Source organism: Cottoperca gobio, chromosome 10 (genome assembly GCF_900634415.1).
Source record: "Cottoperca gobio chromosome 10, fCotGob3.1, whole genome shotgun sequence".
NCBI classification, from domain to species: Eukaryota; Metazoa; Chordata; class Actinopteri; order Perciformes; family Bovichtidae; genus Cottoperca; species Cottoperca gobio.
Window position 1 is genome coordinate 23,345,197 of NC_041364.1, and position 27,797 is coordinate 23,372,993.

A 27,797-nucleotide genomic window follows, 5' to 3' on the forward strand; every position below is an offset into this window, starting at 1 on the left:
AATATAGTGTTTTTCTTTTGGTTTGGCTGAGACATGCTGGAAGTGGTGTGTAGCCACACAACGCTCTGTCACACTCACTCACAACCATCATCATACTGGTAAATAACCTATCGAATTGGATAACAGATGTTTTTCCTAAAGTTACCTCTTAGGGTTGCGAACAGACCAACCAGTGCCAGTTGGGGCATTTTAAGAGCCTTTCCTCGCAGGCTTGTCCCTCAGAAATGTGTTATGCGCATCCTGTAGTCAAGATGTTACACTCACAACAAGGACAATTCTTTCTTAATTACCCTACATGTACCCCACCAAGTACACAAGTGTTGACCGTCATGGTCAATTCTTTTTGAAGCGGCTATTGGTGGTGATATTAGATTGTGCAGGTCCAGGTCACACTGTGGAAGGACACATGGGGGCTCAGGGCAGCGGTTACGGCCACGGCCAATGCCGTCTGCCTTATTTATCTGTGGGGATTATTCTGTGGATGCATGCACCTTTGTTTCCCTATTATGTATGCAGATTAAGATGTGTGACCCCCACCCCTTGATTGGCTGCAGTGATACCTCTCCTCCCACCTGATGAAGGTCGAGTTGAGATTGGCAAGTACCTGTTCCGGTCCACCAATCCGAGGCACACTGGAGAGACCAGAAGACTACAAATGCTTGGCCAGCACTACAGTCGAGGTCTGCTGGTGTACTATATTGAATGTTGCATATTGTGTTTCGTGTTCCATGCAAGCTGTCCGCATTGTTTAGTTGGGACAGTTTGATCGTCAGCCTGTAGAACAAGCTGTTCAGAGTTATTTGTTAAGCACGCTAGGTGCTCCGGTGCTGTTTATGCCTTTTGTTTGTATCTGGTATTAATCCAGTTTTCACCCCGAGTTTTGTTTTAGAATTGTTTAGTTTGGGGTTTATGTTTTATTAGTTTGGCTTTGCCGCCTCACTGCTCTTATGTTGAGAGCCCTCCTTTTGTTCCATTTTGTCTCTCCCTCTTAGGAAGTGGGCAAATTTTTTCGAAAATACCTACAAACGACATACCCAAAGTAAATTGAAAGCTGCTCTTCAACCATTTGCACCAGCTGCATGATTTTGGTCTCATTCAAAAGATAACTCTCTTATTGTTCTTGCAAAACAGTGAAGAATCACTCCAAGTGCTTCTGGCACTGAGTAATAGTGGTCTGAATATACTGAATTTTAAGAAAATACACTCCGTCTGAAGTTTGTTGTTGAAAAAGATGTCTGAAAATGGGTATAGCTGGTAGTCCAGAGCTGAAATACACAATAGAAACATAGAACCAAGTGTTATCAAGTTCACCACCCAATTTCAGATAAAAAGGGATAAAAACTTAATTTATTAGACAGGTTTGGCCAAGAGTAACACCAGGCATACACCAACTGTGCAATATGTACATGTACATATTATAATATATGTATATATTTAATTGTTTTAATTTATAAATAACTATTATATACCCATATTACCTGTTAGTAGTAATCACACAGAGTAAGTGAAGTATAAAGAATTTTTTTTATAATATTTGTATGTTTTTTTGTATTTTTTTTGTACAATAAATAATAAATATTATTTTGGAAATAAATGTTATTTTGAAAAAGCAAACCATGGGAAGTGACGTATCTAACGAAAGAGGCGCACAATTCCTTTACGATGCGCGCGCCACCAGGACGCTGAGCTGTTCCAGGGTCAGTTTGTAACAAAAGAAGTGGGTGGGCACTTTCTTATCAAGTTGACACTCATTGGCTCATTAAGGTTGTAAAAGACCCATCGAAGCTCCGATTGGCTCAAATGAAGTGTCAATCTAACGCTGAGAGCCCGCGCTAAAACCAGGACGTGTCTGTACCGTGATGAGAGCACGAGATATTAAGTTATGACTGTTTATGATCACACAATGTAAAAATCGATCAGCTGATTTCACAGATTGCAACACCTGTTCATGGACTTTTATCTATGTGACGATGTTCACAGTGGATATATTTTTTCCCGGAAACGAACGTGTGGACCTCTGGCAATGCCTTAGGAGCGTCTTTTTCAAAATATTGCTGAAAAGAGGATATTTATGAGGCTTTATAGGTAAGTTGGCTCAAAGTTATGATTTTGATATTGAGTGTACTTGCTAGTTTGAGGAACTGATTGTACCGCTGTTGTGATTTTCATCTCCATATTAAAATAGACGAGATTCTAAGCTTTCCAAAAATCCCCCCCAAAAAAATAAAAAATTCAGAGTTCAGAGTTCAAAAATGTCCATGTACAGGCGCGATAAAACACCTGCTGGGCCCTCCGGCGGCCCGCACACTCAAAGCAGGGGTCGGGAACCTATGGCTCGCGAGCCATATATGGCTCTTTTGATGACGCGATATGGCTCGCTGACATTTTTTAACATGATTAACAAGTAATAAACAATTATATTGTGTCATTTTAAAGTAAAACATTTAGCAGAGGATTTGTTTGTAGTTCTCCCCTCTCCTTTCCTCCGCTCTGTCTCTGACTGCACAGCGCACACACGTGTGTGTGTGTGTGTGTGTGTGTGTGTGTGTAGGGGGCGGAGCCCTGCCCTTCGCGAAACAGCTGAGGAGAAACTGCGCAAAGCAAGCAGTAGACCGGGGGTCAAACTCATTCACAGAGAGGGCCAACATTAAAAACTGGGACTACGTCGAGGGCCAAACACGTCCACATTTATTGAACAGGGTACACATAAAGTGCAAAAAGATATGGAACATATTTAACAGACGGATTGCTGAGCAGTTCAATTTTAATTTCTTAGCAGCAAAGTCGGCAAATGCTCTCAGTTGGTCAGCAGAATGCTGTCGGGAACACAGCGGTGCAGATGTTTGTCAGTGTTTGGAAACACGTAGTGACCAAAGTTTCCTTCTGCATTAGAGTCTCTCACAGGCAGCTTGGCATCACACATGTCCGTGATCACACGGCCCTGAAGCTGCAGGTTTAACAGTGAGATGCTTCGTTATGTCGCACAAACAGTCCAGCTCACATCGTCCCAGAGATCTGTGGTGCGTTTCCCTTTGCTTTCCAAAAACTTTCATTTCATTCACACATTTAGATACTTCCACAAATGTCTTTTCCCGTGGTTGTGCCATGCATTGATGCAATTACCAAAACCGGCGGGCCAGGTATGACAGACATATGATATTTTCTCGCGGGCCGGATATAATAATAATAATAATAATAATAATAATAATAATAATAATAATAATAATAAATTGTATTTGTAATCTCAAGGCGCTAAAATTCAGGACAACAACAAAAACAACACCAACAACAACAGACATAAGAGGTTAAATAGGTCATAATTGCCTTGAGTTTGACACCCGTGCAGTAAACACTGAAATATGAGATAAATAACGTAAGCGTTTAGTTTATTTAATAAAAGAGCACGTGTTCAATGCAATACTGATACCGCTATTAGTACTCGGAGACATGTTATTCTTAAAAAAATGCACGCATAAAGTTGCGTTCAAATTGATTAAATATATGGCTCTCAAGGAAATACATAAACAAATATTTGGCTTTTATGGCTCTCCCAGCCAAAAAGGTTCCCGACCCCTGCTCTAAAGCAATTGATTGCCAATTGTCCATATTATATGAATAAATCTATCTTATTTACCATAAACATTTGGTTGTATGTTACTCCCTTTTCCCTTGCCGAGCCGGGTCGTAACAGCAGCGAACATGAAAAAAAACATATATTGCTTAGAGGGGTGATGGAGAAAACCATTGTATCTTTTTGATGGGTAAAATGCATTAATATTATTATTGTAATGAGATCATTTATAATTTAATGCACATATAGTTTATGGTGTAAAAAAATGAATTGAATAACTTCTCTACAACTGGTAGAATCAATAATCCAAGTATACATACAAATACATAATGTATAAATTACTACATTGCATCACGTTATGTTACATGTTCTGTGGTACACAGTGGTGCAATGTAACTAAGTACATTTAATTTATTAGTTTTTAAGTACTAATTTGAGGTACTTGTAATTACTATGTTATGCTATTTCATACTTCTACTCTAATACATTTCAGAGGTTTTTGCCTCACTACATTTATTTTACAACATTAATTATTTATTACTTTGCAGATTCAGATTATTAATAAAAAATGTAGATTTGAAAAGTTACAGCCCGTTAAGTATATCAGGCCATAACTTTTCAAATCTACATTTTCACAACTTTGAAAGTTTGGTAACCAATACCAGACAAACGGTAAGTGCAACGCAAAGACAAACTCATAAGATTTGTCCAGGGTCATCTTGATATGGTAGTGTGCCAAGTACTATAATATGTGAAATATGTGCCAAAAAATGTGCTCAAATATATCAATATAGATATATCAGTATCATCCAACACACTGTGGAAAGATTGTTAGCTACGCCTCACGGTGTATGAGTTAATAGCCATAACTTCAAAAAACTTAATAACTGCTTTAATATGTTGACCATATCTCCATGTGGCACCTCTGCACCATGTATGATAACATTACCATATAGCATTTGAGATTTTAACGAATATATTAGTGATAGACTGCCATTCAAAAATGTATTACAGTAAAATATTAATATCTCAATAACTGTAACAGTCATCTTCCCTCTTTATTGTGTGATGGAGTCATCTTCGTTCTTTCTTATACTTTTATTATTTTACTATCATGTGTTTTTTTTCTACTCACACATTTTTACAGATAGATACATCAATCCAATGTTCACATATAAAGCATATAGCTTTTCTGTTTAATATCTATGTGTGATCAATCACACAATAAGATCCAGTGTGAAGCTGAGTACAGAGGGCAGTACGCTGTGAAGTTTGAGCAGAACTCACTTTTGGATCAAAAGCAGAGTCTCAGGTTTGTATTGATACAGCAGCACCACCTGCTGTCCAAACCAATACATTACCAGTTGAAGACAAACAGAACACGAGTAGAAATCCTGTTCCATGTTTAACCAGTGTTGGAAGAATTACTTAGATCTATTAAAAGTATCAATACTTTTAATAGATGTAAGAATACTCTGTTACAAGTATAAGTCCTGCATTCAAAATTGTACTTATTAAAGGGTCAAAAGTCCTAGCAACAAAATATACATAAAGTACAAAAATTATTCTGAATTATATATAATATATTATTAGATTATAATTATTGATGCATTAATGTGTACATCACTTTAACACTGCCGTTGGTAATGGTGGAGCTCATTTTAATTACTTTATATACTGCTGGATAGTTTAATCTGTATTACTACATAATTTATTAATTAATTTATATTTGTATTAATAAGCTGAATCTGTTAAAAAAGGAAGTAACTAAAGCTGTCAGATAAATGTATTGCAGTAAAAAATACAATAATTGCTTTCAAATTATAGTGGAGTAGAAGTATAAAGTAGCAAAAAATGAAAATACTCAAGTAAAGTACAAGTACCTCAAAATGTAACTTAAATACAATACTTGAGTAAAAGTATGCAGTTACTTTCCATCACTGCATTTAACCATTAATCTTACGAATTAATATAATTTTCTACAAATGCTCTTGAGTTTGTAGACGTTTCTAAAAGCAGAATTTCAAGCTTCTACAAGTCTTCTGTCTGTGGAAGCTTAACTTCACGCAGTTTTTAAGTTGCGTTATATATTAAAAAATACATCTCGAAATTTGAGTGTCTTAAACAACACAAATAAATGTTTAATGATGCATGTTAAATGACTTTATATTGTTCGGGAGCTTTTGTTTTTGGAAAGTCTGGGATTCACAGTGAGGCTGGTGGTGGAGCTCACAGTAAGAGTCCAGACACTGCACACACTGCACACTTCATATGTACGGATGGGAGTCTTAATAATAATAATATTTTTTATTCTTATTATAATAACTTGGTTGTAATAAAATGAAGACATTTGGTTCCGTAGTTCATCATCAGTAATCAGACAAGAGGAGGAACGGATTAATTGGAATATAGTTGAATTTGGTCGAATGAAACATCCAAATGAAAGAAAAATAATCACAAAACTATTTTTGCCCTCCAAAGGGAATTAAAAAGCTTCCAATATGAGCACAGTACCACTCTGCCCTCTACTGTCTAACTAGTGTCTACACTCACATCTTCACATTATTAACACAGTTGACATAAACAGTGATTACACATTAGTGACATCACAGGTCTAAAACAAAGGAGGTGTTGACATTAAAGCTGAAGCAGATAAACTGGAATCCCTGAGACGACAAGAGAGAAGCTGGAAGACGAGTGACGGAGATGAAAACATGATAAAACTGTATTGACACAGTCAGATTACATGCATATATTACTGATGTTTCTTTTTCTTCAACTCTGATAAATCACTTTAAGAAACCCTTTTTCCTCTCTCTCCCCTCTCCTCCCCCTCTCCTCTGTTGCTTCACTGCTGTAGACCTGCCCTGGTCCCTCCCCCTCTTCACTCTCCCTTTGAAACCTGTTGTAAATCTGGGCGTCACACACGCAATAGAAGAAAAAGTTGTGAAATTATTTCCAGGAAACAGAGAGGAGCCGCTCCGACAGTAGCAGGCAGGTCAGTGTTTGTTCTGCAGAGATAATCCATAACAGATTCAGATTATAGTTTACATCATACCATCATCAACCTGTTGTTTGTGTCTTTGCATACTACTTGTGTGTAATTAATGCATTCATGGAAACATACTTCCTGTTTGGTGTCTCTGATCTGATATTTAATCTGATCCCCTTTGACTAAACATCCTGAGACTAATGTCACAACCCTGAGGGGAGACCACACATATGAGCTGTAACCAAAAATAAGTTGATTTTACGAAACATAAAGAGAAATTAATGTAAAGACTAAAACTAAAACATCAAAAGCAGACAAAATGGAAGCCAGGATGGAGTGGCCAACAATTTGTGTCTTTATAATTTAGCAGCCAGGCCAGGAGATCTGACACTCCCTGACTCCACCCACCAGGCTCCTGCTCAGAGAGGGCTGTCACACTAACAGGAGCTGCTCAAGCCCTGGGGCCCTGATGACGGAGAAGGGGCCTATGAGGCTCATTAAAACATTTAACTGCACTCATGAGTGATTGTTGATGCAATATTGTAGGCAAATGAAGCGCGGCTAATGTTTGTGCAGGTTGGTTAGTTGAGTGTCGTGGTGATGGTGCCTTGAAAAAGGTTGGTCGCCACAGGGCCCTTGGTACTTTATTGCGGCCTTGGGAGTCAGAAGGTTAATAAGGATCCAATCAGCTCACCATGCATTAACAGCAGAGATGATGGTTTGTAGAACTTTATTAAGTGCCCATTAAATAATCACCAACTGCAATAAATATATAAATTAAGATTATTTCATGTTGATTCAATAAAATGGCTGCTATATGTCAAATCCTCACATCAGTCTGAAGATGTTATCAGACAGAAAATAAAACACTGCATGCTGGTGACTGATGTCAGATACAAAGTTTGACTTTGTTTCATATGTCTGTGACACATATTTTCCATGTAATGATTGTGATATTTCACCTGTCAGACTGACCACACGATGAGTCATTGTGTTGAAGAAGAGGCGGACAGATCAGAGTCTTCAGTTTGGTCCAAAGATTCACCTCCAGTCTTCGGTCATCAACCATTAAACACAAAGTAAGAGACTGTCTAATTTCCACAACGTGGAGACGAGGGTCATGTGATGGACAGACATCAAGGCTAGTTATTGTTAGCATTGCTAGCTTGTCTACTACTGTGCAAATAAGTTCATCACACAACTGTCCTTTATAGAAGTAGTTAGACTAAACATTACAGGGGATTCAAATGAGAAGAATGCAAAGCATGTGAAATGGGAGAAGCATGCTACTCAGTCAAGTATTACATTATAACTTTCAAGAATATTCTATTAAACAGAATATAACCACAAGTATTGAAAGTAGTATAAGAGGATAAACTCTATTGAAGTTTTTATTGGACTTTACAATTTGTAACCCGCAGAAGACAAATATTTCACTATACACAAACATGTATTTTAAAAATTGTGTTGAATAAAGTCATATCCACAAAAATACAGTGCGATTTGCTAATATCCATTACTTAACTTTGTAAACACGTATTTTAGTTTCACATTCAAATGTTAAAGCTTTACATGTAAAGTGATATTTACGCAATTGTCGATCTATTTGTACACGTGAAGTGACTTTGCACACGAAAATTGTATTAAAAACAGTTTATCTAAAACACAAATAAAAATAAATACATGTTTGTGGATAGTGAAATATTTTCAGATCATAGTATACATGTGGATTATATTCTGTGGGTTATAAATATGTTCAAAGTCCAATAAAAACTTCCATAAAATTCCTCTTTTCCGTATTTAAGTTCCACATCTCACAGATTCTTTGATGTGGAAGAAATCAAGAAGACACGGCTCAATACCACTATAATGAGAAGACAGACACTTTTATTGAATATACTTGTATTAACAGTTATTGTTGTGAGTTAAAGAGAAAATTGAAGAGCACAGAGTGCTTTGTAGTAAAGATGCAACATCATCTATCTGAAATTATCATAAACTAACAGTATTTGTTGTTATACTGAGAGGTATTTCCGTTATTTTGTCCAAGACATTTCTTTCAGTTCAACAGCAGCACAAACAGTATAACCTTCATGAAGAAGGATTAATGACTGGACTGTACGATCAAGACAGAAGGGAGGTGGGACTCAATTGCACGACACAGAGGCAGATAAATGTTGAATGGAAATAGTCTTTTTACTGAAAACTTTGCAGTTGCTATGTTACACGCATAGACAGTTGATCATACAAAGTTTCAAGGGGTAATCCAGGAGCAGAGTCGGGTCACGGAAACAGGTTTGGTACACGGGCAGATACTCAGTGTAACAGCACAGCAGACAAGAATCAGGCAAGGGCAGAATCAAGTCACGGAAACAATTAAATGACATTATTTTGAAAGTGCTACAACTTTTTACTTCTGTTAACACAATATTACTCTGAAAGAAAGGCTGCAGTATTTAATCTATGCTTGACGGTATGTATAACATTTACAGGACTCAGGAGGAGCAGCTGTCTTGTTGTGCTTTGAGTCAGGACCTTTTGAGGGATCCAGTCTCTCCCAGCCAGAAGGAGTCTCCTATTGAACCAGACTGGTCCCAGTGTGGAGAAAGATCCAGAACAAGATCTGGACTGCAGACAGCCAGTCAGTCCAGAACTGTGCAAAGTATTTAGGGTTGTTTTATAAACACTGACATAGCATAACAGAAACTTTTCTTCTGTATTAGTTTTTATTTATTTAGATTCTCTGTTATTTCTCACAGCGTAGTTGTTTATGTCCAATGTCTTCTTCTCTTTCAGCCGATAGTGGTCTGCAGGAGGTTTTAGATGACCATAAGATCAGTCTGAGGAGGAGATGTCAATGTGTGACTGAAGGAAGTAATGAAACAGGAAGTGGAATCCTGCTCAACAGTATCTACACTGAGCTCTACATCACAGAGGGACAGAGTGAAGAGGTTAATACCCAACATGAGGTGTGGCAGATCGACAGCTTCCAAGAAGAAGACCCTCCATGACACTCCAATCAAGGTCCACGACATCTTTAAAGCCTTGCCAGGCCAACAGAGACAAATCAGAACCGTCCTGGCGATCGGCGTCGCTGGAGTTGGAAAAACCTTCTCAGTGCAGAAGTTCACTCTGGACTGGGCAGAAGGTTTGGAAAACCAAGATGTCAGTCTCGTGATTCTGCTTTCGTTCAGGGAGCTGAACTTGATCAAAGGTGAACAGTACAGTCTCCTCATGTTGCTGCATGTTTTCCATCCAACATTACAGAAGGTAACGGCAGAGAAGCTCGCTGTCTGTAAAGTTTTGTTAGTCTTCGACGGCCTGGATGAAAGCAGACTAACATTGGATTTCCACAACAATGAGGTTGTGTTTGATGTCTCGCAAAAGTCATCAGTCAACGTGCTGTTGACAAACCTCCTCAGTGGGAATCTGCTTCCCTCTGCTCTTGTCTGGATAACCTCCCGACCTGCAGCAGCCCATCAGATCCCTCCTGCATGTCTTGACAGGGTAACAGAAGTACAAGGTTTCACTGACGTCCAGAAGGAGGAGTACTTCAGAAGGAGATTCAGTAATGAGAAGATGTCCAGCAAAATCATCTCACACATCAAGACATCCAGGAGCCTCCACATCATGTGTCTTATCCCAGTCTTCTGCTGGATCACTTCTGCAGTTCTGGACCACATGTTGACTACTGACCAGAGAGAAGAGCTGCCTAAGACCCTTACTGACATGTACTCACACTTCCTGGTGCTTCAGACAAGGAGGAAGAAGCAGAAGTATGATGACAGCCACAAGACAAGTCCACAGGAGCTGATGGAGGCTGATAGGGAAGTTCTTCTGAAGCTGGGGAGGCTGGCGTTTGAACATCTGGAGAAAGGAAACGTTATGTTCTACCAAGAAGACCTGGAGCAGTGTGGTCTTGATGCTACGGAGGCCTTGTACTCAGGATTTTGTACAGAGATCTTCAAAAAGGAGTGTGTGATCTTACAGAAAACAGTCTGCTGCTTTGTTCATCTGAGCATTCAAGAGTTTCTGGCTGCAGTCTACCTGTTCAACTGTTACACAAACAGGAACACAAAGGTACTGGAGGACTTCCTGAACGAAAGGGATGATGTTGATGATGATGACGATGATGATGATGGTGATGACACAGAAAATGACTATTACCCATCCCTAGATGTCTTCCTGTATATTAATATGGAGAAATCCCTTGGAAGTATAAATGGCCACCTGGACCCGTTTGTCCGTTTCCTTCATGGCCTCTCTTTGGAGTCCAACCAGAGACTCTTAGGAGGCCTGCTGGGTCAGACAGACAACAGTCCAGAAATCATCCAGAAAGCCATTGAAAACCTGAAAGGTATGAAAGCAAAGTTGATCTCTCCTGAGAGAAGCATCAACATCTTCAACTGTCTGACGGAGATGAACGACCACTCGGTACATCAGGAGATTCAAGAGTTCTTAAAGTCAGAGAACAGATTACATAGGAAACTTTCTGAGATCCACTGCTCAGCTCTGGCCTACATATTGCAGATATCAGAGGAGGTTCTGGATGAGTTGGACCTGGACAAGTACAACACATCATGGGAGGGTCGACTCAGACTGAGGCCAGCTGTAAGGAACTGCAGAAAAGCTGTGTAAGTCCAGCTTGTAACATCATTACACAACATTGAAGACCTACTGTCACTAGGACAGTGTCTGGCAGCAGGTACCACAATACATAAATGCAACCACCAAGGCCCTGTATCCAGATAAGAGACACTTTGATACAGATGAAACATTTTAATTTATACTGACCTTGATTTCCATTCTTTCAAATCTACTCCAGTCCAGAAGCTGTTTGTTACCTGCCAAAACTACCAGATGAAGAACAACTTCTGCTCTTTAGCAGTTTAGATACAACACTAGCAGCTAAAACAATTACACATAAACTAATACAAACAAATGGATATGCAATCACAAACTTTTTTCTAGGGAGAATGAGAGGTAATTTAATTGACAATCCAGTTGCCCTTATCACAAGGGACAGACCGGACTGCTTACTGACATACAGTAGTTACTGTTGCTGACATTGCTTGGAGCTGACATGTGTTGGAGAGTCAGATGCATTTACACATCTGACTTGAATGCATCTCAAACCTCCTCTGGTGGAAGTTTAAACAATAAGATCTTAATTTGTCTCAAATGCATCTTGAACATATTTACACATAGCTTTTTTGATATCAGATAACTATCTTGTTTCCCCACAACACATAAAGTGACTGAGTTTAAATAAGGTCCAAGACGTGACTTTGAATATAATCAGCGTGGATGTGATTTCAGACTATGAGTATTTCCTGCTGCTCCGTCCATTGCTTTCAATGTAAACATTGCGGGTGAGGTCAACTGCCTCTGAGGAGCCAATAAGTTAATGAGGGGCAGCTGTGCAGGCAATTGGCTAATCAGACGTCAATCAGGTGATCTAGAGAGGAGGAAAACTCACTGTGGTTTTATTGATCAGACAGATACTGTACAAACAGGACTGTAAAACAGACCATAATTATGACATATTCTTGAGTACTCTAAGTGCTTTGATCAGACTTTTAAACACCTTTTATAAAATGATGTTCATATAGTATATTAGTTATTATCATTGTGTATTGTTCTCTCCTTGGTTTCTTTTAACAGTTCACAGTATGAAAAAATATTCTGGTTATGACCACATTTTATGGATCTTTTCTTTTTGAAAGTATTGTGCAATTGTGTATTCCTGTGAAAAAAATATTTAGTATACTTTTAAATCACTGACTTTACATCAATTATGTACTCCCAGACTTCCTGAATGTTGGCTGTCAAAGACTCACTATGAACTTGTGGTCTTAGCTCTGAAGTCCAACCCCTCTCATCTGAGACAGTTGGACCTGGGAGGAAGCAAGCTGCAGGATTCAGGAGTGAAGCTGCTGTCTGCTGGACTGGAGAGCCCACACTGTAGACTGGAATCACTTTCGTTAGTTCAATTACTGTCTTTTGCTTTTGAAAAATAAACTGACCAAACATTTAAACATAATACAAAAACTGAATTAAATTTGAATAACAATGTGTTTATCCTAACTCCTCTGATTGAGATATTATGACTTTATTTATTTCTAATTCTGGATTGACAAAGATCAGATGTGTTTCTCTGGTCTCAGCTCTTAAGTCCAATCCCATCCATCTGAGAGAGCTGGACCTAAGCAGAAACAACTTGCAGGATTCAGGTGTGAAGCTGCTCTCTATGGGACTGGAGAATCCACAATGGAGACTGGAGACTCTCAGGTTAGACACCTCTTAATTATGCAGGCAATGTTGGCGAAACTTACAACTTATTATCTCATATATACAAGTTATTATCTACTACATACGAGAGAAACCTTTTTCAGCCTGAACCAAATTAATGAAAGTCTTGCCTTTATTTGGCAAAGGCAAACTTGCTCCGACAATACACACTTTCTTTCTGGCCTTAAACCAATTTTTATGGCCACAGGCAAGTTATGTTTGCAGATTTTCCCCTTCCATACCCTAAGTTATTTCAAAAGCCGTATCAACGTAAAAAGAATTTGGAGTGCATCTGGATGAGTTTGGTTTGGTGTAAGGTCAGAAAGAACCTCTTAACCGTCTGGAGTCCGTGGCTAATTTGGTCGTTTTTGAATACTTTTGATTCTGCCTTACTAAACCCCATTACGAAATGTTTAGCATGTCAATGTTTGGCATCTTTCTTTTCAGCACTACCTCACCCATATAACCTGATAACCATATATTTTCAGGTCTGTCCAGAGTCTTCCCCTACCCCTTGATCCAACTCACCACCAGATGGTGATCAGTTGACAGCTCCGCCCCTCTCTTCACCCGAGTGTCCAAAACATGCAGCCTCAGATCAGATGATACGATCACAGAATTGATCATTGACCTTTGGCCTAGGGTGCTCTGGTACCACGTACACTTATGAGCATCCTTATGTTCGTACAGGATGTTTGTTATGGCCATTCCATGACTAGCACAGAAGTCCAACAACAAACGACCGTTCGGGTTTAGATCAGGGAGGCCGTTCCTCCCAATCACGCCTCTCCAGGTGTCTCCATCGTTTCCCACGTGCACGTTAAAGTCTCCCAGCAAGACTACGGAGTCCGCTACTGGAGCGCCCTACAGGGCTCCATTCAGGGTCTCCAAGAAGGCCGAATACTCCGAACTGTGGTTTGGGGCATAGGCACAAACAACAGTCAGAGGTGTAGGGAGGCGACCCTCTCCTCCACTGTGGTGAACTCCAACGTAGCAGCGCTCAGCCGGGGGCTTGTGAGTATCCCCACACCCGCCCGACGCCTCACACCTTGTGCAACTCCGGAGAAGAATAGAGTCCAACCCCCATCCAGGAGTACGGTTCCAGAGCCAAGACTATGCGTAGAGGTAAGCCCCACCAGATCCAACTAGTTCCGGGTCCTTCCCCCACAGAAAGGTGGCATTCCACATCCCCAGAGCCAGCCTCTGCTGCCCGTGTCTGGTCCGTCGAGGTCCCTGACCATCACTGCCACCCGTGTGACAGCGCACCCGTCCCCAGCGGTTCTTCCTGTGAGTGGTGGGCCCACAGGATGGATGGATGGGAGACACCACGTAGCTTCTTCGGACTGTGCCCGACCGGGCTCCGTGGCAAACCCGGCCACCAGGAGCTCGCTGTCGGGCCCTCCCTCTGGGCCTGGGTCCAGACAGGGGCCCCGGGCTTCCTCCATGAGGTTGTTTTGAACCATTCTTAGTCTGGCCCCTCGCCTGAGACCAATTTGCCTTGGGAGACCCTACCAGGAGCACAAGGCTCCAGACAACACAGCTCTCAGGTTCATAGAGACACACAAACCTCTCCACCACTGTAAGATGACTAAATCTATTGAACTATCTCTCAAGTCTCAATTGTTTGTCCGTCACTGTCCTTGAATCGACGCCTCCCTTCGTCTCTTTACGTCTATTTCCGTATCGCCTCGTTTTGCTTCGCATCACTCCGTTTACTCAATTACCCCTACCTGTTGAGCAGGATCTACAGTCTCCAGCATTATTTTCCGCTTCGTAAAATAAAGTCTGATTTCTGTTCTCATCTCTCATTAGATAGAATTATAGCTAGTGAGGTACAATATAAGTAGATAATGACCGCAAATTTGAGGAAAGTATGACGGCTTGTGGTGTTTTTTATATGTTGGCATAGGCAATGATAATGATATTTGGATGCAGCCCAACAGTAAAGTCAATTTACTAATATGCAAAGGGATAAATCCAATGATTAGTACAGACCAATGTCACACTATATTAGAATTTTGATTTTGATAAATGTTTCATTTTTATTCAGACTGAGTGACTGCAGTTTGGCAAAGACCAGCTGTGCTTCTCTGGCCGCAGTTCTGAAGTCCAACCCCTCCCACCTGAGAGAGCTGGACCTGAGCTACAACAAGCTGCAGGACTCGGGAGTGAAGCTGCTTTCTGATGGACTGAAGAGTCCAAACTGTAGACTGGAGACTCTCAGGTCAGTTCTGTAGTCTAATTGCATTAATTATACCAACAATTGTAATGATCATTTATAAATTGGTAGATGGTCATCAGACTATAGCAGCTTTTGCCAGATGTTTTCAGCATGTTAGGTGCGGCTCAGCGATTCAGGGGGGAAGGTCCAGAATTCATGCCCGCATATCCAAAAATTACTCTTCCCACAAATACAACTTTCTAGTTGGATTGGATTGATAGATTATTATACCTTTAAAGTCTTCTTTACAGAATGAATATTGTTTTCTTCACACTAAACTAATTCGGACAGATACCAAAAACTTGATATAACCCACTGAATAAACCTGATTAAGACTCATTATTATGACAATACATATACGTATGTATATATGTGCATATGTATACCTGTATGCACAACAAATGACTGGATAAACTGAAATCACTAATACAAATGAGTGATCTTCTGGAATGTTCCCCCTCTCTTGAGAGGGAGGAGAAGAAAGAAAGTTGATGCTTGCATCAGAATCAACGTTATCTTTCGTAAGCTTTCTATTGTTACCCTATGTTAGCTAAGAATTACACATCAATCAAATTGCCTTTAATTTTGCACTGAACAGTTAGTTTCTTTTGTTCTTTGTTCCCAGTTCACAGTGTGTGACTCTGGATGCCACATGGCCACCAGGAATGTTGCACATTGGCCATAAAAGAGCAGTTGGAATCATACATTTGCCAGTTGTCCACTAGTGTCTTCCTTAAATCTCTGCAGGCGATTCTTGTCCCCAATATCAAAGTTTTCTGGGAAACATGTAGGACATCTAATTAAAGTTGGTCACCAATATTCACTGCAGTTTCCTAAGTGTTTTTAGTTATTGTAGATTGTCATGTACATTTTATTTATATAGTATTTATTTCCACTGATTCCTAATTTATATCTGATACAAGAAAAGCAGACTAAAAATAAACCAGGGTGTGAAGCAAAAAAAATAAACATACATTGGCATGTCTTGAAAAAGAAGTCGCTGTTTCTATGACAGCCATGTTTTATCTGCACTTAGAAACTTTAATTGATGCTTTTATTACTTTAATAATTACCTATAAGGCATGTTTCTGACAGGATTACCTAATACAAGCCTGAGTGCATCAAGTTCCCAAGTTGTGCCTAAAAAACCAAAGGACCTGGAGCAACAGGTGACATGGAATCCTGAATTAATTTGGAGTGTTTATCCTGTAATTACAGACTTAAACACTGTGAACTACCAGAGAGCTGCTGTTCATCTCTTGCCTCAGCTCTGAGCTCCAACCCCTCCCACCTGAGAGAGCTGGACCTGAGCTACAACAAGCTGTAGGACTCGGGAGTAAAGCTGCTTTCTGCTGGACTGGAGAGTCCAAACTGTAGACTGGAGACTCTGAGGTCAGTTCTGAAGTGTAAATGAATTAATGAATACCCAAATAAGTAATTATAATTAGATGAAGGACATTGATCACAGTCATCTTCGGTTACCAGAAAGAATAAGTTCAATAGTAAATAGGCACCACCCTCTGAAAAGGGTCAAATGATATTAGCCAATTATCAGGTATATGATATATTTTGCTGTTTGGAATCTGAACTGCAATCTGTGGTTTGGTCAAACCATTTCCTCTCTGCAGGTTGATATGCTGTCTGCTCACAGATGGAAGTTGTCTTTCTCTGGCCTCAGCTCTGAAGTCCAACCACTCCCATCTGAAAGAGCTAGAGTTGAAAGGGAACAATGTGCAGGATTCAGGAGTGAAGATGCTTTCTGTTGGATTGGAGAGTCCGCACTGTAGACTGGAAACTCTGAGGTACAGAATGTCTTTTCCCCTTTTGAGCAGAGTCTGAAAGCCAGATGATTTAATATAACTGTCCTCTTTGCAGGTTGAAGGACTGTCTGATCACAGATGAAGGCTGTGCTTTTTTGGCCTCAGCGCTGAAGTCCAACCCCTCCCATCTGAAAGAGCTAGACTTGAGCCTCAACAATCTGCAGGATTCAGGACTTAAGCTGCTGTCTAATCTTGTGGAAAGTCTACACTGTAGACTGGAGACTCTGAGGTCAGTAGAGGTTGAACCAGCATGTTCTGGTCTATGATATGAGCTTCAGAATTGGTCAGGAAGAGAGAGATACATTTAACAGTTAGCCAATCAGATCAGGCAGACGTTTGTTGAAATCATGTGTCTGAGTTGACCTGAAGGTGACTGGTGTTGTGTTCATCCCTACAGGTTTAAATGAAGCTGGACTGTAGAGACAGAGGGTGTCATTTATCAATCTGCTACATCGTCAGCCTGGACACATGTTCATCAAAAATCTCAGAATCACCTCTTATTGCTTTTATTCCTTCTTTCTTCCCTTCACGTTCTTTATATTGTTTATATGTCCTTTATTATATCATGCCAGAAGAAAATAACCATTTAACTAAACTTCAAGCATGCCTTAAGGACAAATAATGTTGGTCGTCCTGCAATGTTTTGATGTTAAACACAGACAAAACTAAGTCATTGTACTTGGCCTCAAATGCTTCCGAAACACATTTTTTAATGACATAGTTACTCTGGCATTAACTTGTCATCCAGCACCACCATAAGGAATCTCGGCATTATCTTTGATCAGGATATGGCCTTTAACTCCCCCATTAAACACATTTCAAGGACTGCCTTCATTTGTCTACGTTACAAAACTACTACAAACTAGTCTGTGCATGTGTTACTTCAAGGCTGGATTACTGCAACTCCTTATTATCAGGTTGTCCCAGAAAATCCCTTAAAACTCTTCAGCTGATCCAAAATGCTGTGGCAGGTGTATTGACAAGAACTAGGAAACAAGATCATATGACTCCTGTAATAGCTGTTCTGCACTGGATCCCGGTAACAATCCAGAATAGAATTTTAAATCCTGACCTACAAAGCAATTAATGGTCAGGCTCCATCTTATTTTAAATATTTCATAGTACCTTATAACCCAACTAGAGCATTGCGCTCCCAGTATGCAGGGTTAATTGTGGTTCCTAGAGTCTCTAAAAGTACAATGGGAGCCAGAGCCTTCAGCTATCAAGTTCCTCTACTGTGGAAACAACTCCCAGTTTGTGTTCGGGAGGCAGACACCCTCTCCACATTTCAGAGCAGGCTAAAGACTTTTCTCTTTGATAAAGCTTATAGTCAGGGCTCGCTCAGGCTTTCCTTGAGCTAAGCCCCTAGTTATACTGCTATAGGCTTAGACTGCTGGGGGACTTGCACCTCTCTCTCCTCCTCCACTATTAAAGGTAACGTCTGGATCATGAATCACCTGTTGCCCTGGTCATGCCTAAGACCCACCTTAATAATCTATTTTTGAAGGCACCGGGAAGTTTATTTTGACATCCTCCTGGATCCATCTTTTTTATATACCACTGCATCATCATTTTTTTCACATGGATTGTCTATGTTGTATGTTTACTATGTTGTCTATTCTGTTTTACACGACATCTATTGCACGCCTGTCCGTCCTGGGAGAGGTATCCCTCCTCAGTTGCTCTCCCTGAGGTTTCTTTCATTTTTCCCCCTTTAACCTTTTGGAGTCCGGGCCTAATTTGGCCGTTTTCGCATACTTTTGATTCTGCCTTACTAAACCCCATTAAGAAATGTCAATGTCAATGTTTGATATCTTCTTTTTGAGTACAACCTCACCTATATAACCTGATAGTTATTTATTCATTTTGACATACTATATGAACATATTGGACCCAAAACCACACAAACAACGTAAAAACAGATTTTGAAAAAATTATATTATTTTTACTATTTAACACAAACATGCACAACGAAACATTTTGATAGCTGGAAAGATATACATGGGATGTCACTATAATAATGTAACATTTTGATTGATGTAACATGAACCTAGATACAAATTATATGAACAAATAGCAGGTGTATTCATAGGGGTTTTTCCCTCATTCCTCAAAGTTCTTTTGTTTTTGCTCCCATTTTTCATGAGCTGAAATCCAAGACACACAAAAGGCCTATTTCTCTCAAATATTGTTCACAAATGTGTTTAAATCTGTGTTGGTGAGCACTCCTTTGCTGAGATAATCCATCTACCTCACAGGTGTGGCATATCAAGATACTGATTAGACATATTAGATGTATATCCTTATCCTTAGGCTGGTCACAATAAAAAGCCACTGTAAAATGGGGAGTTTTATCTTGTGTTAGGACCAATACTAAATCTATCTAACTATCTTTTCAATATCTCGCAATGTTGGCTGGACTGTTGATTTTATGCGGCGCCGGCATGAACAGGTCATGTGATCTGATCATGCCTGCATAATGGTCGACTCCTAAGGGTTAAAATATAATGAATGAATTTCATACATACTCAAAAATGCATATATTTCGCAGGGAGTCAAGTGAAATATAAACTCCCCAGGTAGTGTGTACCTCAATCTTATGTTTTGTTATTGTAGGCAGAATCAGAGGTGAAAATTGTGTTGTGGAGGGAGGCGAACCTCGCACAACTGCTCATAGGATTGCCAATCTGAGTTACCCAAGTGAAGGGCCTCTTTGATGCGCGAGATCTCATTGGCACCTGTAGGCCATGCTCTGTCATGACTGATTTTCTGTATCCTGTTTTATTTTTAAATGTTCACTCCCCCGTGTGTCATGTCTTGTTTTACTTCCTGTCCTTGTGTTTTTCCCGCCCCCTGTGATTGTTGATTTGACCCCCCTGTGTATTTGGCTTTCTTTCCCAGCTGTGTCTCGTTCCCTCGTTTAGTGTCTGTGTAATATTACCCTGTCTGTCCCAGTGTTCCTTGTCTGTTTGTCATCAAAGTGTCACTCATGTTACACCCTTATTTGTTGATGGTTCCTCGTATCTCCCCGTGCACCTCGTGTCATCCTGGTTTGTGTTTGCAGTTTTACTTTTTGCCTTGTTTTATATTTTTGTAAGCTTTTTTGGAATAAAGCTCTCTTTTTGTTAAACTCCTCTTCTGCTGCTCTGCATTTGGGTCCTCACCTTTTCCCCACCGTGACATGCTCAGGTTTATGGCTGATGATTGGGTAGGCCTTTTGTATGGTACAGTTGTTGTTCCAAATGTTTTTGATAAAGACATGCTGAAAAATAAATACAAAAATAGTGTGTGCACGCTATTATTTATTTAGTAAAATAAAAAAAATATTATAATTTTTTCAGTAGCTAGCATAGTTCCTATGACATTTGGGATGAGATTTGGTTCCGTCTGTTCCAGTAAAATGTACAGATGGGCCATTCTTTGATAAATTAAAGTAATAGCTGTGGCCTGTCAGATTCTTTTGATCAGATTAGTGTATGTATGTCTGCTATATCTTTAGCGATTAAAAATGATTGTACATTTTTGTTGGATTAGAAGGAGCTTTAAAGCAAGTTCACAATGATATCTGTAGCTAAACAATGGCTATGATGTATAATAACTAAATGTTGAAGGGAATTATATGAGCGAGATAATGATAGTGTGGTGACCCACTTGGGACACAGACATTCACTGAACACTATGAGAGGAAGTATGTCTCCTTTAAGACGCGTAACCTAGGAGCTTTCTGGGTAATGTTGAGATGTACCGGGAGTGATACGTTTACCTGTCGTGAATGTTGTGGTTGCATGCTCCACTTCTGCCGCTGTATTACTGTTCATGTTGGGAAATAAACGTTCGACTCGACAACTTGTCTACCGTCTCCTTGTTTCTACGCACTCCCACAATAGGATAAATACTGTAGCCTACTTATCCGCTCATTGTGTCTAACTGTATGGATATTGTATTCTTATTATTCAAGAATGCCTAACAACATCAGTCAAAGGGACTGCCACTGAAAACTAGCCCTTAAACTAACTAGAGTACATTTTGGTTTGTTTGAATGTGGATTAATTTACACTGTCCCTTTTTTTTCAAATAAAATAATGGACCTTTGCATTCAGGAGGCAGGAGGTGGTTCGCTTAAGATCCATGAAAGAAGACTTGAAAATGAGATGGCCAGTGCTCATTGATGTAAATTAAGTTTCAATTATGTGGCTTTTAGTGTGAACGTAAAATGTGAGTGTAGTGTGTGTGTTGTTGAGGCACAGGAATGAACTGTTTGTCCACTGAATTGTCAATCAAATGTACTTATGTGCTTCAAAATGTATTTGCCGATAAATGCTGAGTTCAAACGGATAACGACAATTCTCCTTCAGTCCAGATTTCTCTCCCAGCTCCACCTGAACTCTTCTAATCTGGCCTGGTGACAAGGCAAAAAACTCAAAATGGTGGCATGATGGCAGCCATGGCCACCACAGTTTATTTTCCATTGTCTTTTCTGTATTACTTTTCACTGATGGTTGCCTCGCTGACTGAAGGCAAGTGGCTTTTGCATTTATGTCAGCATTTAATGTACTATTGTAAAGGTGCATTGTGTAATACCAAGCCACATGCTCCAAACAAATAAGGGTCAGCATTTCAGCTCCTTCTCCTCCACTCCTCTCCCCTCTTTTTTTCCACCTAATACCTTACAGCAGCTTCTACAAGAGATCAGCCCAGACGACCTGAGGTTATCAGGAAACCGTGTTGTCATTCCCAGTTGCTGTGTCTGTAGGATTAGGGACAAGTTCCCTGATCTCCATGGACATAACACTTTTTTTGTTCCTGGCTTTTGTGTATTACCTCTTCATGCCCTCTGGCATGGTACTGTAATTCCCACAAGCACATTTTGCATGCAAAGCAAGAATATTTGTAAATAGTTTTTTATTATTACACAATAGTTCTTTATTGGTCTTCATATCTTTTCATGTAAAAAAAAAATTGCCACCCTGTTTCACCCGAACTCATTTGCAGTGGAGGATGAGCTGCTGACACTACAGGCTGACATTCAGCTGAAATCCAGGGCTCATGGACAGTTTTGGAACTTACTCACAGAGGAAAAGTACCCAAACATGAGGAAATGTGCTACCTCCTTGACTACATTATTTGGCTCTACTTATTTATGCAAGTTTTTTTCCCACATGAATATTATCAAGTCCAAGTACCGATCCACCATGACTGATGATCATTTGGAAGCCTGCTTGAGGCTGGCTACCTGCAGTTACTGTCCGGACTATTCAAACCTGGATGACTATTTAGTGCAAGTCATCAGAGTAAGGTAGTGACTATAAATGTATTGAATTGTATTGTGCCATAAGGGTTCATGCAGTGTAGCATAGTACACCAACATATATTGTATATTTAAAATACATTCAGTACATATATAAATAAATATATTTAGCATTTTTTAATACAGGTAGACCATTTTTAAAAATAGCTCACAAGCCGAAAAAGTGTGGGCACCCCTGGTTTAGAGTGTGTCATCCCGATAAAAGACATGAATCCCACTGAGGAGAATGAGAGAGACAATGTGCCTGACTACCAAGTTGATCATGAGTGCAGTGGAGCTGTACCAGCAAAAGAGGTACCAAAGTTGAGCCTGGACTTTGTGAGAGAGTTGCACCGAAGCCTTGATGAAACACAGGCATCCATATTCTACATACATGAATGGTGTCTCCAGCATGTTGGGGGCCACAATCCTGAACAGTTATTCTACTTTGTCTCTCGGGCAGCTGGCTGGGGAAAATCCAATGTCATCAAATAATAATAATGATAATAATACATTTAATTTGTATAGCGCTTTTCGAGACCTCAAAGACGCTTTTCGATAGTACGGGAGGTGGGGTGGAGGGGTTGGGACGAGAGAAGAAAAAGAAAGAATAATACAGTTAACGGGGCTAGCAAATGACAGTTGAGGAGAGGTGCATCTTGAGGCGGGACAGAAATATAGTGAGGGACTGAGAGTCACGGATGTCTTGGGGGAGGAGGTTCCAGAGCCCGGGTGCTGCCTTGGAGAAGGCTCTCCAAAGCTACGCAGGTTGGATTTGGGGTTGGAAAGGAGACCAGCTGAGGTGGATCGGAGGGACCGCGGGGATTGGTAGGGTGAGATAGGAGGGGGCTAAGTGGTGGATGGCTTTAAAAGTGAGAAACAGGAGTTTGTAGTTGATTCGGAGGGAGACAGGTAGCCAGTGAAGTTCTTTGAGGACTGGGGTGATGTGGTGCCAATATTTGGTGTGTGTGAGGATTCAGGCGGCGGAGTTCTGGACCAGTTGGAGTCTGTTGATGGAGCTTGCAGTGATGCCATATAGTAGGGAGTTGCAGTAGTCAAGGCGGGAGGAAATGAAGGCATGAATCAGTCTTTCAGCTGCTGGGCGGGTGAAAGAAGGTCTGATTTTTGCGATATTGCGGAGGTGGTAAAAGGAAGTTTTGACAATATGGCGGATATGGGGCTGAAGGGAGGTTGGGGGCATTGAACCTGAGTGGGCGATGTTCAAAACCTCTATTGCTGAAGCTGCGGTGATGAGCTGTGGTCTCAAGGTCTTAGGTGCCTCAAGGGGCGGTAACCCTCGAACACCGTGGTGGACCCCGGTGGTCAGGGAAGCCGTCCGACTGAAGAAGGAGTCCTTCCGGGTTATGTTATCCGGGAGGACTCCGGAAACAGTTGCAGGGTACCGAAGGACTAGAAGGGCAGCCGTGTCAGAGGCAAAGCAGCGGGTGTGGGAGAAGTTCGGAGTAGCTATGGAGAAGGACTTTCGGTCGGCACCAAGGTGCTTCTGGAAAACCCACGGCACCTCAGGAGGGGGAAGCGAGGAACCATCCAAGCTGTGTACAGCAAGGGTGGGACCCTGCTGACTTCGACTGAGAAGGTTATCGGCCGGTGGAAGGAGCACTTTGAGGAACTCCTGAATCCGACTAACACGCCCTCTATTGTAGAGGCAGAGCTGGAAGCTGATGGGGGATCATCGTCAATTTCCCTGATGGAAGTCAGATCCTGGAGGGGGCCTCGGAGTACGCCCATCCGGTCTACATGTGTTTTGTGGATCTGGAGAAGGCGTATGACCGGGTCCCCCGGGTGATACTGTGGGAGGTGCTGCGGGAGTATGGGGTGAGGGGGTCACTTTTGAGGGCCATCCAATCCCTGTACGCCCAAAGCGAGAGTTGTGTCCGGATACTCGGCAGTAAGTCGGACTCGTTTCCAGTGAATGTTGGCCTCCGCCAGGGCTGCACTTTATCACCAATCCTGTTCGTGATTTTCATGGGTAGGATATCGAGGCGTAGTCGTGGAGGAGAGGGGTTGCAGTTCGGTGACCTGAGGATCTTATCGCTGCTCTTTGCAGATGATGTGTAGGGCTAAAGAAAACATTGCCTATCTGAAAGGAGGCACAGAGAATACAAATAAAGTTACAGTGATGTGCTGAGCGAGTCAGAAATGAATTAAACCAAGTTTTAAACAATAATAATTTAACATCTGTTGCCTGACTCTCTTGCCAACCTTGACTTTTTAATCACTGTGCCCCAGCATTATCTTTTTCTTCAAATACTCCCTTACTTTCCCACAGCGGAAAAACAACTGTGTTTTCAAATACTCCTGACAACAGCACATTCGGCTGACACTTTATCTATACTTGCTTAACTAGTGATGTAACTAGTGTTGTTCTTTTAGCTGTTAACCTTTACTTTCCACTTCTGCCTTTACGCCATTAAATCTCAGTGTCTGCCGTATAGATTAAAATACTCTAATGATTAACAGTATACAAATGTATTCATGTTTCAGGCAGTTGCGAACTAAAATCATTATTCTGCTTCAAAAAATATCCCACAAGTTCTCTGTCACTTTCCTTCAATCGGCATCTCCCTTCGTCTCCCTTCGTATCGCTTTGTATCACTCCGTTTACCCGATTACCCCACTCCCTCCCTGGTAAATGCAGCCTGTTGAGCAGGATCTACAGTTTCCAGCATTATTTTCCGTTTCGTAAAATGACAAAATACGGTGAAGATTTTAAATATGTAATGGCCGCCACATTCCATTTCTCATACTTTCAAGCGTGCGGGAAAAATATTTTTGCATCAAATTTATATCATCGTATCTCCATTTTTACTGGGTAAATTTGAATGAAATAAAGACTGGCATAGAGTTTCAAGCCAGCACTTTCGTGGGAAGCAGCTGGCAATATTGGCCAGACTGTTGATTTTATGAACAGGTCATCAAATCAAATCAAATCAAATGTATTTATATAGCCCAATATCACAAATTATACATTTGTCTCAGTGTGCTTTACTGACTGTACAGGTTACGACACTCTCTGTTAGACCCTTGCATGGCACAAGGAAGAACGTCCTAAAAGAAACCCCATAAGTAAAGGGGGAAAAATGGAAGACACCTTAGGGAGAGCAACTGAGGAGGGATCCCTCTCCCAGGACGGACAGACGTGCAATAGATGTCGTGTGTACAGGATAAACAACATAGTACAAATACAACATTTGACAGAAATTATGTTGTGTTGAAAAAGAGAAAATATGGATGAATCCAGGAAAATGTCAAAAAGGCTTCCCGGTGTCCAGTAGGACCAGGGCAGAAGGCGCAGCCACGATTCCTGATCCTGACGTAAACTTTATCAGTGGCAACCTGCCACATGAGAGACACAGAAACTCCGGGGATGATACCCCGGATAATGAGTTAATAACATACATTTACATAAATGCATACAGATAGAGAGGGAGGGTAGGAGAGAGGAAGAGAATGAGAGCAGGGAGGTGTCCCCTGGCAGTCTAAGCCTATAGCAGCATAACTATGGGCTGATCCAAGGCAAACCTGAGCCAGCCCTAACTATAAGCTTTATCAAAAAGGAAAGTCTTTAGCCTGCTCTGAAATGTGGAGAGGGTGTCTGCCTCCCGAACACAAACTGGAAGCTGGTTCCACTGGGGAGGAGCTTGATAGCTGAAGGCTCTGGCTCTCATTGTACTCTTAGAGACTCTAGGAACTACAAGTAACCCTGCAGTCTGGGAGCACAGTGCTCTAGTTAGTTTATAAAGTACTATGACATCTCTAAGATATGCTGGAGCCTGACCATTAATTGCTTTGTAAATCAGGAGAAGGATTTTGAATTATATTCTGTATTTTACCGGGAGCCAGTGCAGAGCAGCTAATACAGGAGTAATATGATCCCGTTTCCTTGTTCTCGTCAATACACGTGCCGCTGCATTTTGGATCAACAAAAGAGTCTTAAGCGACTTTTTGGGACAACCTGATAACAATGAGTTGCAGTAATCCAGCCTTGAAGTAACAAACGCATGGACTAGTTTTTCTGCATCATTTTGAGACAGGATGTGTCTTATTTTTGCAATGTTATGTAGAAGAAAGAAGGCAGTCCTTGAGATTTGTTTTATGTGGGAGTTAAAAGACAGATCCTGATCAAAGATGATGCCAAGATTACGGTGGTGCTGGAGGCCAAATTAATGCCATCCAGATCTTCTATGTCATTAGAAAATGCGTTTCGGAGGCGTTTAGGGCCAAGTATAATAACTTCAGTTTTGTCTGTGTTTAACATCAAAAGGTTACTAGACATCCAAGTTATAATGTCCTTAAGGCATGCTTGAAGTTTAACCAATTGATTGGTTTCATCTGGTTTAATTGATAGATATAATTGGGTATCATCCGCATGACAATGAAAGTTTATAGAGTGGGTCCTTATTATATTGCCCAAAGGAAGCATATATAAGGTGAATAGAATCAGTCCAAGTACAGAACCCTGCGGAACTCCAAGACTGACTTTGGCTGTCATTGAGGATTTATTGTTAACACATACAAATTGAGATCGCTCAGATAAATAGGACTTGTATTCCTTTTATGCCAACACAATGTTCCAGTCTCTGTAGTAGAATGTCATGATCAACAGTGTCGAAAGCAGCACTGAGGTCTAACAAGACAAGAACAGAGACAAGTCCTTTGTCTGATGCCAATAGAAGGTCATTGGTAACGTCTCTGTGCTATGAACTCTAAATCCAGATTGAAAAAACTCAAATAAACTATTATTATGTAAAAAATCACACAACTGTTTTGCGACTGCTTTCTCAAGGATCTTAGCGAGAAAGGGAAGGTTAGATATCGGTTTATAGTTGGCTAAAACCTCTGGATGAAGACTAGGCTTTTTAAGCAGTTTTATTACAGCTACTTTAAAGGATTGTGGTACGTAGCCAGATAATAGAGACAGGTTGATCATATTTAATAACGAGGTGTTAATTAAGGGTAAAACTTCTTTGAACAGTTTAGTTGGAATCGGGTCTAAAAGACAGGTTGATGGCTTGGACCAGGGGTTGGGAACATATGGCTCGCCAAAATTAAGCCATCGTTTCGGGGGTGAAGCTTGGAAACTGCAGCGCACACAGAGTCATACTTTGCCTTGAGTGTGTCGTTACAATGGAGGTCAATCAGCTCCATTTGGATGTTCACATGTGCTGTTTCCACGTCAACTGCAAACGTGTAGCTGAGCAGTTCATGCGCAGTCGGGAACACAGCGGTGGAGATGTTTGTCAGTGTTTGGAAACACGTAGTAACCAAAATTCCCTTAATGCATCCGAGTCTCCCACAGGCAGCTCGGCTTGGAAAGCTGTCACTGCATCATACATGTCCGTGATCACACGGCCCTGAAGCTGCAGGTTTAACAGTGAGATGCTTTGTTACGTCGCATAAACAGGCCATTTCACATCGCCACTTTTCGTCCCAGAGATCTGTGGTGTGTTTCCCTTTGCTTCCAAAAACTGGCAGATTTTCTCACGCAACTCGAAAAATCTACTCAGCACCTTCCCTCGACTCAGCCATCGCACCGCCACGTTCAGAATGTATCTTCTCAGGAAAAGACTTACATTGACTCTTATAAAGTTTCC

The 27,797-nt window shown here is 40.9% G+C and overlaps 1 protein-coding gene across 1 annotated transcript; it reads left to right on the top strand.

The window, feature by feature from the left end:
* Positions 1-2,066: 2,066 nt before the first annotated feature.
* On the top strand, positions 2,067-18,950 carry LOC115014327 (NACHT, LRR and PYD domains-containing protein 12-like). Its single transcript, XM_029441090.1, is given in 13 exon segments — positions 2,067-2,085; positions 6,432-6,569; positions 7,533-7,642; positions 9,056-9,204; positions 9,360-9,550; positions 9,552-11,197; positions 12,373-12,546; positions 12,711-12,854; positions 14,905-15,078; positions 16,294-16,467; positions 16,704-16,877; positions 16,951-17,124; positions 17,293-18,950. Coding segments are annotated over 11 exon segments (3,108 nt in total). The 5' UTR covers positions 2,067-2,085; positions 6,432-6,569; positions 7,533-7,544; the 3' UTR covers positions 17,303-18,950.
* Positions 18,951-27,797: the final 8,847 nt, after the last annotated feature.